Consider the following 14,303-nt stretch of genomic DNA (forward strand, 5'->3'; position numbering starts at 1 on the left):
AATACTGTGCAATTACATTAATTTTAAAATGGCTTACACTTTTTAGAAATTAAAATATTTTAAATAAGATTTTGTGATTTTTTTTTTTTTTTTGGTCGTTTCAAATGAAACAAAGTTGACCCTAACTTATTCACTTTAAATTCCATCATGTATGGTCAATGTGCATTCAATAAATAATTCAGAATGTTATTAAACGTCTCTTGCATTTTTGTTTCATCAAGAAAGTTTATCTGAACTTAGAACTTTACTACATGAACCTAAATGAAATTAAGAATATTTTCTTGCCCTAACCAATTTGGCTCAGTGGATAGAGCGTCAGCCTGCGGACTCAAGGATCCCAGTTTCGATTCTGGTCAAGGGCATGTACCTTGGTTGTGGGCACATACCCAGTAGGGAGTGTGCAGGAGGCAGCTGATCGATGTTTCTCATCAATGTTTCTAACTATCCCTCTCCCTTCCTCTCTGTAAAAAATCAATAAAATATATTAAAAAAAAAGAAAAAGGAAAGAATATTTTCTTATCCTAGCTGGTTTGGCTCAGTGAATAGAGCTTCGGCCTGCAAACTGAAAGGTCCTGGGTTCGATTCTCATCAAGGGCACATGCCTGGGTTGTGGGCTCGATCCCCAGTGGGGAGCGTGCAGGAGGCAGCCAATCCATGATTCTCTCTCATTGATGTTTTGATCTCTCTCTCCCTCTCCCTTTTCCTCTCTAAAATCAATAAAAAAATATATTTTTAAGAAAGGAATATTTTCTTAGGTCATTGAAGTAGCTACTTTATTTTAGCTGAGACATATAATCTAAATTAGAGTTGTTAGCTATTATAACACTTCATAATACTTAAGGCATATTACTAAGTAACTCTTTGTAGGGTATATTCTTAAAACACTTAGCCAAACCAGTTCTTCCCAACCTCTCTACTATTGTCATTGGTTTACAAATCAATCTGGTTGGAAACCAAATCCTCTTTTTTTTCTCTTAAAATTCCTGCTGTTACATAATCTGCCTAATCTTCATAATGTCATTCAGTCTTCCTCCTCACTGTTTCTTTCCTAGTCCTATGCTTTAAGCCTAAATTTGTTACTAGCTCAGAAGAGTGTCAGCTGAGAAACATTTTAAATGTATTTCAGAGGTATTAACTGATGGCTTTTAGGAAACTGAATTGGATCCAAAAACCAGAGAAGCACATTTTGCTCTTAGCCTACATAAAAGGAATTGAGTATAGGTTCTAATATAAATATACTAGAGACCCGGTGCACTGGAAGGGGGTCCCTCAGCCCGGCCTGCCCCCTCTCAAAGTCCGGGAGCCCTCAGGAGATGTCCCATGGGGAGCGGACCTAAGCCACAGTCTGGCCTCCCTCTGCGGGAGGTGACCAGCCAATCAGGGAAGGCACCACCCCCATCAACACCCCCCACCCCATTCCATCAAAAAAGTTTATCTGAAAGTTTATCCCCGGTTGCTGCGGCCTCTGGCCTCCCTCTGTGGGAGGCGACTGCGAGGGGGGGGGAGTGGTATTCAGGGGAAGGCAAAGCCCCACTGCCAGCCGCCACAGCTTGCCTGAGCCTCGACCAGGTCCTTGCAGCAGCAGCCACTATGGCTTTGTCTGGAAGGATGTCCGGAAGACGTCTGCTCTAATTAGCATATTACCCTTTTATTAGTATAGATGCTGGGGGGTCAAAACATGAATTAATGCCTTACAAGTGGTACATGCTCTGAGAGATCAGGCAGTGTCACTTCAGACAAATGGAAGAGGGCACTTAATGACAGATTTGCTAACTGTTGTGGGAGTTAAGGAAGAAAGGGAGTTAAGGAGGGATAGTACAGAGGCTCTAGCTAAGGGTGGAAACCAAATTTATAGTGGTGTTCTATACTGTTGTGTCATTTTAGGACTGGAGCAATGGAGCATGTGGATGGTTAGATGAATGAAAGTTGTGTATTAAGATTAGCCCGTAGGTCTGTGCACAGGAGAAATTAGTCTGATAGTGTCTTTCAGGTATGACGGAAGTAGGGCGTGGCCAAGTCTGTTGGTCGGTGCCGTTGGTCGGTGCCTGGTTGACTGTCTGCAGCTTCTTTCCCCTTGAATCCACCACAGTCCTACAGGCTGTTCCCAGGCAATGATTCAGCATGGCGCAGGCCGGCCACTGGCATGTAAGAAAAGGTGTTCATCTTGAAGTCGTGGACCTAATTCCAAGTTTCATGCCAAACAGCAAACCGTTTCTAGCGGTCTGGTGACACACACAACTTCGGCTCCAGGACTCCCTCCCTCTTGTCCCGGCTAAACCTTTCTTGGAATTTGGCGGTGGTCCAGAACTTCCTATCCAGTCTTCCTTCCCTCTCTCCTCCCAGAGTTCTGCAGTCACAGCCTGAAGTACGTCATGCCTTCTGCTCCCTTCTCTGAAAACCTTTTACACGTCTAATCTTGTCTTAGCATCCGCTTCTCTGCAGACCCAAACGAACACAGGAGTCACGGCATGTGAAAGTAACAAGAAAATGGTTGAAATAAAAGTGTTAGAAAGCCAGTTTTAGGTCATTAAGACTCTGGTATTAAGATACCAGAGGTAGCCCAGCTGTGTGGCTCACTGGTTGAGCATGCACCCATGAACCAGGATGTCACCATTTGATTCCCAGGTTTCAGGCTCCATCCCCAGTAGGGGGCATGCAGGAAGCAGCCAGTTGATGATTCTCTCTCATCATTGATGTTTTCATTTCTTCCTTTCTCTGAAATCAATAAATACATTAAAAAATAGATATCTTGCCAAAACCAGTTTGGCTCTGTGGATAGAGCATCTGTCTGCGGACTGAAAGGTCCCAGGTTCGATTCCGGTCAGGGGCATGTACATTGGTTGCGGGCACATCCCCGGTAGGGGGCGTGCAGGAGGCAGCTGGTCGATGTTTCTCTCTCATCGATGTTTCTAACTCTCTATCCCTCTCCCTTCCTCTCTGTAAAAAATCAATAAAATATATATATAGAAAAATAGATATCTTGGGGGGATAAGGACACATATGTAATACCTTAATAAAGAAAAAAAAGATATCAGAAGTGGAGTGATTTTCTGGTGATGACAAGTTCCAGGTATAGTAGCAAGCAATTCAAAGTTAAGCAATGAAAAAGACTTTGCCAAAGGGCCTTTTATTTTTGCTGATGGCTGAGAATAAAAGATGCTCACTGGTCTTTTTGAACCTCCCAGAACCTGAAGAGCTTGGCAGAATGTTCAAATGGAATATTGGGAACATTGTCGGGTATCTCTGAACAAAAAGTTTTCTCTAGAAGAGTGAAATAGCTGCCCACACAATTAGCTGTAGGTAAGATCATGGTGACCAAAGAGGGTGGGAGAGTGAAGACCTTGCAGTATTACAACAGGAGACTCAGTGGTATTTAAGGTTCTTTTTATGTCTTTGTTTTTGGAATATTAATAACTTTGCAACAAGAAAATACTGTAGATGTTTTTCTCTAGAATTTATAAGAATATAGTATGTAAATTCAGGAGGTGATGGGTACCAAAACAGGAATGCTCTATATCAGTAGGGTAAACAAAAAAAGTTCTGTGTTATGGACTATTACCATTTGTTCCCTCATCACTAAATTGTAGAATGGCACTTAGGTTATCTGGGCCTTTGGTTTGCATGTGCAAAATGGAAAGGATTTAACAACGAGGCCTTACCTGTGGTATTATCAAAAGAGCATCTCTTATAAGGAGGAAAATAGCTCCTTTGTCCACCATATAAGGAAAATCTTCTGCAGAATGAAGTCAACAGAGAAAGCAGAGCTAACACGAGGAAGCAGGCAGACACCATTCTGCTAACATTTGAGCCCCTGGCTTCAACCATACCTGAAGCCATATACATGTCCAAAGCCAAGCAAATGCCGAAGCCAGTCAATTTCCTTTTTTTTTGGTTAAAATTAATTTTGGATGGAATTCTATCACTTTCAAGCAAGAATCCTAATAAAAATACTGTCTTAATGGCACTCGTATATAGCTTCCAATACCTACATTGCCACAGGCACTCTTCTGAATCTAACTACTAAAAAATTAGCACATTCACTCCTGAAGTGATGACGGGTTAGTGACCTCCAAGCCACAAGCATGGATCTTTGGATTAATAAAACAAGAAAGGTTTTTTGTTGTTGTTCTTTATACCCTGTCAGTATATTATTTATACTATTCTAAGGCTTGAAATAGCAATTCTAGTTATCTGATGAGACATGATAGACTTTTGTTGTTAATCCTCACCCAAGGATATTTTTTCCATTGATTTTGAGGGAGATTGGAAGAGAGAGGGAAAGACAGAGAGAAACATCGATGTGAGGGAAACATATCAATTGGTTGCTTCATGCACTAGCCCTGACCGGGCCGGGGAGGAGCCTGCAACCAAGGTACATGACCTTGACTCAAATCGAACCTGGGACCCTTTGGTCTGCAGTCTGACACTCCATCCATTGAGCCAAACCAGTTAGGGTGAGGCATGATAGACTTGTAAAATAATCCAGTAATTCTTGATTAAATTTCATTTGGCTTATTACTAAAACTGCTGGGTAATTCTATATTAAACATTTATAGCTACTGCTTAATTTACTTCTTGCTAATAAAATAGTGTGTTAGACTTTCAATTAGAGTTTATGGGGAATTGAGCACAACATCCTATGTTCTTAATGGTTTTAATCTGCTCATTAAAAGCAAGGATATAAAAATAATGGAACAAATAGGGTGAGAAAGCATTGATTTTTCTGTATTTCTAAAATTCAATTTAGATTTTTGATGAAAGCTAATAGTAAAGCCAGTTAGTAAGGATTTTCACTTGAAACATCAAATCTTCACCAAGACTTGGAGATAGTTTCAGGATCCTACCTAGGAGTTCCATGTGATTTATGGTATAGAAATCTCTACTCCATATGTCATGAACTCTCATAACATCATCCAGTTCTCTTTAAATTTCTTCCCCTGGCTGGTGTGGCTCAGGGTTGAACGTGGACCTATGAACCAAGAGGTCTCAGGTTCCTTTCTGGGTCAGGGCACATGTCCCGGATGCAGGCTCAATCCCCAGGAGGCAGCCAATCGACGGTTTCTCATTGAAGTTTCTATCTCTCTATCCCTCTCCTTTTCCCTCTCTAAAAATCAATAAAAACAAGCCTCTTAACATTTACAGGAAATACAGGGAATCGAGGGACATGTTAAATAACACCATGAGAAAACAACCAGACAAATACAGACTGTAGAACATTGTACTAGAATCCTAGCTTGGGCTCTTTAAGAGTCAATGTAAAAAAAAGTCAATGTCAGGAAAGAGAAAATGTAACTTTGATTGGATCCTGGTTTTTAAAGAAAAGTTACTGTTGGAAGCTACCCATTGCCTTCACTAGCAGAGAGGTGTGGACAAGGAACCCGGAAGGCTGGTCAATCTTGAGGGTCTGGCAAGGGTCAGAGCCATACACCCACTGTCTGGTGGAGACAAAGGTAGCTGAAGCAACTTCCACCTTTTAGTCTTATGTAATCCTTGCCGATGGGCTATCATCGAGCTAGTATTGGAATTGCCTGCCTAACAGCTATGGATGGATCCCAAACCTGAATAAAAGGGATCGAAAGGCCAGAGCAAAGCAAAATCCTCTCTTGGACTTCCGCCTGGCCCCCAATTCCCAAATTAATATTTTCTTGTCTCTTTCATTTGTGTGCGGCCTCCTCCAGAGCCCGAACCCTGAACCTGAACCCTGAACCACGCGGGACGTGAGGGGTAAACTCGCAAGTTACAAAAGCTAATCTTAAAGTGAATATGGTTTTTGCTTGCTAGTTCAGAATATGTGATAATGATTTTGAAGTTTTATACGATATTGTTCTTATTCTGAGGAAATGCATGCTACAGTATTTAATTATGAAATATTATGCACAACAAATGTCACCAACAAGTGAATGAAGAAAAAAATTACAGAACAGTACCTGGCACAAAGGAACAAATTTCTGAGATATGCAACAACACTCCACACACCTCTGTCACTAGAAACTCCTCGAGATCAGGATTTGTTTCCTCTTTTTCATTATATTCCCAGTGCTTGACATACAGTGAGTGCCCAGTAATTATTTGTTGAATAAAGGAATGTTAACACTTTACACACACACACACGAAATATTATGATGTAAAGTATTAGTTATGAAAAGTTATGTCTGCAACTTACATTTATTTATTTATCTATACTAATAAAAAGGTAATATGCTAATTAGACCTAGTGACTGGACATCTTCCAAAAGTCCGACTTCCTTCTGGACAAAGCCACGGTGGCTGGAGCCAAGGCAGAGACAGTTAGTGCAATCAGGCCGGCAGGGGAGCAGGGGATCAGTTAGGGGGCCATCAGGCTGGCAGCCAGAGGCCGATAGGGGCAATGAGGAAGGCAGGCAGGTGAGGTTAGGAGCCTGCAGTCCCGGATTGTAAGAGGGATGTCCGACTAACCCCGAGGGGTCCCAGATTGGAGAGGGTACAGGCCAGGCTGAGGGACATCCCCCTCCCCCTGCATGAATTTCGTGCCCTGGGCCTCCCGCTAGTCTGTTTATAATGTGTGACTCCTTGCAAACCCCTTTGGAGACCTGTGCTTAGTGCTTTAATGCTCAGTGAAGGGTTCTAGACGGAGTCATCAGTTTGTTGTTTTGTGTTTATTTTTTAAACATATTTTTATTGATTTCAGAGAGGAAGGGAGAGGGAGAGAAAGATAGAAACATCAACAGTTAGAATCATTGATCCGCTGCCTCCTGCACCCCCACACTGGGGATCCAGCCAGCAACCTAGGTGTGTGAATCTAACAGTGATCTCCTGGTTCATAGGTCAGTGCTCAACCACTGAGCCACGCCAGCCTGGCTGCAACTTTTAAGTGATGCAAAAACACAACTTCCAAGTGGTTCAACAAGAATACACACACACACACACACACACACACACACACACACACACACACACACACACACACATACATATCTGCATACACATGGAGAATGTGCCGCAACGGCAAAATACCAAGAATTGTTTGGTATTTTGGGTGGAGGGTACAATGCTATTCATTTCGTTGTTTGCTCTACTTCCCGTCTGCATTAAAACCGTCTGCAAGAACATACTGCTGGTAGAAAAAATAGAGAGAAAAAAGAAAAAATAGAAAATACAGCTGGGAAAAAAACCCGCCTCTCCTCACCGAGTTGCCTGGGACTCCTGCAGCCCCGCCAGCTGGGACGGTCCGCTGGGTCCGCTCGCTCCGCCGCCGCCGCCCGTGCGCCTCCGACCCCGTCTGCGCATGCTCCGGGGCCCCGCCCGCCCCGCCCCGCGGCGTACGCGTGCGCGCAGGGCGCAGGCGCGCGGCTCCCGGCAGCCCGCGAGGAACCAGCTGCCGGACGCGCCGCCGCGCGAGGTGCGGAGCTGCCGAGGGATGGAGCCGCCGAAGGTGGAAAAGTTCAGCACCGCCGACCGGGGAAACGGGCTGCGCGCTCTGGCGCCGCTGCGCCCGGGAGAGCTGCTCTTCCGCTCGGACCCCTTGGCGTACACCGTGAGCAAGGGGAGTCGTGGAGTCGTCTGCGACCGCTGCCTCCTCGGGTACGTACGGGGCGCCCTCGCCCACCCAGTGTCTCGTCGGTGCGGTCCGGGCACGGCGGTGCCGCCCAGGTGCCCAGCCCCGAACTTCCCTCGTGCGGTTCCCGGGGGCGCGTGTGGCTGACTGACTCGGCCGGCCACACTTGGGGCTGCCTTGCGGGAGGTGGGGGGCGGCATCCCAGGCTCCGTCCCAGCAGCTCTGACACCCACCCGCACCCGCCGAGGGCGGCGGTAGGGATTGGGGGAGCAGGGGGAGCCGACTTCAGGGGAAGCGTTGGGTCCGGGGTGATCTCGCTGGGGAACAAAAAGTCCGTGTCCTGTGCGACCAGCGTCTTGAGCGTGGCTGTGGAAAGCACAGTCGGCGGGGTGCGGGGTGCGGGGGACGGGGTGCGGGGGAGCCGCGATGGTAAAATCAGGCTCCGCGGATGCTCGGAGCGGACCTGGGTGCAGGAGGCGGAAGCGTGTTGGTGTTTCGGGGACACTCTCTGGGGTCCAGCCTCTGCTTTGCCTGCAGATGAGTGGGGGCCGTTCTTAGGAACGCTTAAGGAGCAAATAGGCAGGAGACGTCATTGATGTCGATGTATCCCAAGTGCTGACACCGACCTGCAGCCCTCCGTGTGGGAGCCCAAGTCCCCGAGGTTCCTGCGTGTGCTTTGCGGTTCAAGGCCGTGCCCGCAAGTCGAACCAGACGCGAGGATTCATGCGAAAGTGTTTCCTAAGCCTGGAAGCGCTGGGCCGACGCAGAGTGTTATGCGAAAGCAATTTATGGAAATATGCAATCTATATGCACAGTCCTAGGCACCGTGTTTGAGCGACAACTGTTACTGAGCTCCTACTGGATGCTCAGGGAAGGACTCCGTCAGTCACTTCTCCTTCCCATCGCTGCTCTTTCAGACCCATTAGCCTGGGATCTGGGTGCATGGGGGTGAGGCGGTAAGTGCAAAGCTCAAATCGGCTGCTTGACCAGTAATCTCTTTATTTATTTATTTTTAAAGCAGGGCTTTAAAATTTTATTTGTTTATTTTTTAATCCTCACCCGGGGATATTTTCCCATCGATTTTTAGAGAGACTGGAAGGGAGGGGGAGAGAGACAGAGAGAGAGAGAAACACATTGACTGGTAGAGGTAGAGGTACATGCCCTTGACCAGAATCGAACCCGAGACCCTTCAGTCTGCAGGCCGAGGCTCTAGCCAATGAGCAAAGCTGCTAGGGCTTGGCCATTGCTCTTACTATGTCCTTATTGTTTTCATAATTGAGGAATTTAATTTTGTATTTTAAAGTTACCAAATACTTTTATCTGTTGTTTCCTGAAGTAGCTACAACAGCAGCAGCAGCAACAACAAAAAAAATCTATTGAGAGAATGATTTGAAACTTTTGTAAACTGTGTGGTTGAAAACCATTCATTTCTTCCAAGACTTGCCTTTTTGCTGAAGTTGCTCACATTGACAGCCAAGCAAATTAGAGAAAGCTGGGCTCTTCATCCTCTTAACCCTTTGCACTCGCTTGCTTTTTTCTCGATTCCTTTATTCAAATACTAACCGTGTCGAGTAACACTCGACATCCGAGTGCAAAAGGTTAAATCCTCTGGGGTTGTACCTACAGTTCGAATGTAGTCCAAAGTAGAGAACTTACTGTTTCTTAATTCCTCTGGTATTACTTGATGACGAAGATGTGGGTCATCTTGGAGATAATAGTTGGAATAGAAAAGTTTTGGAAAAAGTACTTGATGACACATTGCTCAATAAATTATCAGAGCTGGACTTGAGTCATAAAACACATGGCATTGTCCGTTTTCCAAAACTGACCGCAAACCCAACCATTGGTGGGTGGGATGCTTCTTGATTTATCATATTCACTGTTGCTGTCTATCACTCATTTTTCTTATTAGCCAGAATTGTAATGATTTAAGCCAAAAAAAAAAAAAAAGGAATTTTATGGAAAACTACTGAGGCGTTCTCAGCATTGCTTTAAAGCCTGAAAACGGGCAGGAAAGTTCCGGTCAGAATTGCGCGTGAGAAGTGGTTGAGGTTGGGGCCTGGGGAGTACATTGCTGATGCTGTGGGGTAATTCTGGGCTCTGCGGCATGTCTCCAACACCATGGCCCTGGGCCTGTGCTGCTCTCGCCGCCGCCTCTCCTGCTGCTTGGGAACTAGTTATTGCTGCAAAGCTGCTTTCTCAGCCAGGCTCTTTGTGATACTAGCTTCTGATTCCGAGTCCTCAGTGGGTGTCTGAGCCTGGTTGAGCGTCTCGTGGGTCACTGCCTGCACCCTGGCTGCAAGGGAAGTTGAGGAGGTGAGCATCTGGGCTTTTTGGCTTTAAGAAAGGAGACAGGCCCTGCTTCGCACCGATATTCACATGGTGGGAAAATCGTCAAACCTAAATGTAGGAGAAGGGATAGAAGTAAATGCTGAGCATCCAAACAAAACAAACTGAAACAAACAAGTGGCTCTTTATACACTGACTAGCAAACACCTGTTTACTGGTACTGTACACACGCAGATTATATTTGCGCCTTTTTTGCACTTCTTTTGGATTGCTAGGCTGTAATTCACTTGTGCTAGAAAGGAACCGAGCACACCTGCTGTGGCAGGAGGCGTTCTGTTGAACACTTCCTCTTCAGTGGTGGTGTTTCTGAAGTGCCCAGTGGGGAATCACTGCAGCCTGGAAATACTGTTAGAGAAATCAAAGGTCAATGCATTGGTGTGTGCAGTTCTAATAACCTTATTACCAGTCTGTCATTAAAAATCACCTTGTATGTAAAATTTGTTTCTTTATCCATCATCAGTTTTGAAATTCTTGAGAGCAGAGATTGCATCTTGCGGTGTTTGCAGCCCCGTGCCTGGCACTTGGTAAGCTCTTAGTTAGTAGTGGGCAAGTCTAGCAGAATTGCTCTCAGCTGTCCTTGCCCTTATGCGGCCTTCCTTTTGAATTAAGAAATGGATGAGAAGATTAGCTTGTAACAATTACCAACAGTTCCATGGTGAGGGGGAGGGGGAAACCAAATACATAATATAAAAGAACAGGTATTTATTATAATCATAGTCACTTCATTAGTCTCCCAATGATTTATTGCTATTAGATTCTATCTGATTTTCTTTGACCTTGGGGTGTTTTGATTTGTGCTTTGGTTCTTGCGTATTTCTTTTATTTATTTCTACTTTTTTTAAAAAAATATATTTTATTGATTTTTTTACAGAGAGGAAGGGAGAGGGATAGAGAGATAGAAACATCTATGAGAGAGAAGCATCGATCAGCTGCCTCCTGCACGCCCCCTACTGGGGATGTGCCTGCAACCAAGGTACATGCCCTTGACCGGAATCGAACCCGGGACCCTTCAGTCCCCAGGCTGACGCTCTATCCACTGAGCCAAACCAGCTAGGGCTATTTCTACTTTTTTATTGAATTTATTGGGGTGACACTGGTTACTGAAATATAGGTCTCAGGGGTACAATTCTATATAATATATCATCTGTATATTGTATTGTGTGTTCACCACCCCAAGTCAAGTCTCCTTCTACCTCTCCCACCTCCCTTTCCCTCTGGTAGTCACCATACTGTTGTCTGTGTCTATGAGTCTTGCATATTTATTTTTATTGAAAAGAAATTTGAACCTGCTTCATGGCTTTTCTTGCACTTTTCCCCTGTCACTAAGGATTAGCTTATTGTTTTCCATGTGAGTGGAAAAGAAAATGAAATATGAAAATTAGAAGATTAAATGACAATTAAATTGTTACCGGTATAATTTATATTATCATTTTTCTGCTGTGGTACCCGTTTTTACTTTGAAGGAGCTCAAAAGGCTGACAGTGGGGTTGTGTTATCTGCTTGTTTTGGTAAATGTAGCACATAAAATTTCATTGTAATTACCGTATTTTCTGGCTTATGAGACGACTTTTTAACCCAGGAAAATCTTCTATATGCCCAGTCGTCTTATACGCCGGAAAATACGGTATTTTGTTTGTAAGTCTCCCCTCTCCCCAAGGGAGTGACCTGAGTCTGGTATATCCCTGCCTGAGGCCTAGCACACAGGAGACTAGCTGTTGAAGTTGTGAAGGGGTAATATTTTGGGGAATTTTAAGTCACTGTATGTTTGTTTTGGGTTTTCTAAACTTCCAAATTGCCTGTAGTTTCCATATCAAGAGCTTCCTCTGGAAAACTCTAATGATAGTTTGTTCTGTAAGATACAGAGGATATCTCTTCCATTATTAAGGCCCAACTTGAGGCTTAGTGCCTCCAGGAGGATGAAATGGAAGTGGAAAATCCATCTTTCTCAACCCTAGTGGGTTGGAGGAAGAAGGGGGAACAGAGGTAGAAAAGGCAGACTGAGAAATTTATGTACTGACCTACTCAGGCCAAAGTTCTGGGGTTGAGGTAAATGCATTGAGGAGACAGTAAAAGCAGAAGGCCTCTGAGAAGAGGTAACTGTGTAGGTGAGTGCTGTGCCAACACGGGGTTGTAGCAGAGCAGGATAGAAGGAAGTGATAGATAGATGAGTCTGAGGTAGTGGGGGATTCTGAAATGCTTTCCTGCCACTGTGAGGGATGTGGAGTTGCCTAGAGGTCTGTGGAACAGCAGGCATCATGACCAAGGACTGCGTGACTCTAAGGTCAGGATCATGGATACCAGAGACGGGCGCCAGCATGGCATCCCTGAAGGTGGGCTGACACCAGTCCAGTCCTCCTTAGAGCGGAGACCAGTGTCGATCCACAGAGACGCCAAGATCCAAGGTCTTCTTCCCACCATCATGATGTCCCATAAGCCCCATCTGGAGGAAAATTTACCTGAAGGCAGCGATTTAAACCAGCTCTGGTAAAGAGTTAAACTTGCCCTAACTGGTTTGGCTCAGTGGATAAAGCATCGGCCTGCGGACTGAAGGGTCCCAGGTTCGATTCCAGTCAAGGGCATGTACCTTGATTGCGGGCACCCACCCAGTAGGAGGTGTGCAGGAGGCAGCTGATTGATGTTTCTCTCTCATCAATGTTTCTACCTCTCTATTCCTCTCTGTAAAAAATTAATAAATATATATTTTTAAAAAAGTTAAACTTAACTGTCTGAATATTAACTAGAAGAGATTGAGATATTATCTGGCCAATTTTAAGTTTTTGGCTATTTACTAGGGCGAGTGTTCATGATGAAGATTAGATTAATTATAGAAAAACTACCATGTTCATGAGATAGGTTAGACCCGTGGTCGGCAAACTGCAGCTCGTGAGCCACATGCAGCTCTTTGGCCACTTGAGTGTGGCTCTTCCACAAAATACCACGGCCTGGGCGAGTCTATTTTGAAGAAGTGGCGTTAGAAGAAGTTTAAGTTTAAAAAATTTGGCTCTCAAAAGAAATTTCAATTGTTGTGCTGCTGATATTTGGCTCTGTTGACTAATGAGTTTGCCGACCACTGGGTTAGACCAATTATCCTGTATAATAAAAGGCTAATATGCAAATAGACTGAACGGCAGAACAGCTGGAACAACCAAACAACCGAACAACCGGTTGCTATGACGTGCGCTGACCACCAGGGGGCGTGTGTGGAACATGGCGGGTGTGGGCCACGGCAGGATGGTGGAGCAGGTGAGTGGGAGCACCAGCCCAAGGCGGGGCGCTGGTCGCGGTCATTGGGACGAGCCTCTGGTGGTTACTGAAAATTCTTTGCTCCTGCACACCACTGTCCCGCCTGGCACTCGCACCTACTGTTGGTGCCGGCCCTGCTCGCACCCACTACCGGAGTCACTGCTCGCACCCACTGCTAGTGCCAGCCCCCCTCGCACCTGCTGCTGGTGCCCGGTGCCAGTCCCGATTGCTCGGCGCCATCAATGGGTGCGAGCGGTGGCTGCCGGCCTGATCACCCCTGAGGGCTTCTGCACCTCCCCCTGCTCCTGAGGGGTGATTGGGCAGCAGCCACTGCTTGCACCTGCTGCTGGAGTCGGCCCCAATCTCTCTGCCATCAGTGGGGCCGGCGCCATCAGCACGTGGGAGTGGCAGCAGCAGGAGCGGGGAGCTGCCGGCAGACAGGGGACCAGGGCCACGGTGGGAGAGGCTGGCGGGGGTGCGGAGGATGGTCCAAGACCCGCCCCTGTGCTTACTGCAGCCTTGTGGCCCACAGTTCCTTTCAAGGTGCACGAATTCGTGCACTGGGCTCCTAGTAGGAAATAAAGCAGCTGCATTTGAGTTACAATGTAGGCAAATATGACCAGGCAATAAAGGACAAAAAAGAATGCTGGTGAGATGATGTAATCCATCCTGACCAAGGGCTGAACCTGGGGTGGAGGCAGGAGGGAACACCTGTTGGGGTAAGAAGAAGAGATGCCAGAGAAGGCAGCAGCAGTGATTGAGAGGTTTGGGGACAACTTGGGAAGTGGTCGCTGAGTGACTCAGTCTTAGACAAGAGAAGGTTTGAAGTATTCTAGTAGAGAAGCGTGAATTGCCTAGTGAAATGTAGCAGGATTGCTGGGGAGTGCTAGGGGTCCACTTAAAGGCTGCATAGCAGAGACCTGATCCTGAAAACTCACTGAGAATAGTTGTGTTGATTTATTTTAAGTGAGAGCAGTCAGCAGGCTGGTGCTTTTTCCTCTCCCAATGGTTTGCTGCTTGACTGTGAGAATTGGGTTTACCAGGTCAATATAATGGGTAGAGAAAGGGAGAAGGAAGTTGACATTGTAGGCAAGAGAGGGTGTAATCATGGACCATGATTTCTAAGCTAGGACTGAGGTTATGATGTGGGTGATGGACAGTGAAATGGGTAGAATCA

The 14,303-nt window shown here is 45.8% G+C and overlaps 1 protein-coding gene across 1 annotated transcript in view; it reads left to right on the forward strand.

The window, feature by feature from the left end:
- Nucleotides 1–7,339: 7,339 nt before the first annotated feature.
- Nucleotides 7,340–14,303, forward strand: part of SMYD3 (SET and MYND domain containing 3) — a 519,877-nt gene continuing 512,913 nt past the window's right edge. Inside the window, exon 1 of the mRNA XM_079763811.1 lies at nt 7,340–7,560. Coding sequence (XP_079619937.1) covers nt 7,397–7,560 — 164 coding nt within the window. The 5' untranslated portion in view covers nt 7,340–7,396. The remainder of the gene's footprint in view (nt 7,561–14,303) is intronic.

Source organism: Cnephaeus nilssonii (genome assembly GCF_951640355.1).
Source record: "Cnephaeus nilssonii genome assembly, chromosome: 23".
Lineage (NCBI taxonomy): Eukaryota > Metazoa > Chordata > Mammalia > Chiroptera > Vespertilionidae > Cnephaeus > Cnephaeus nilssonii.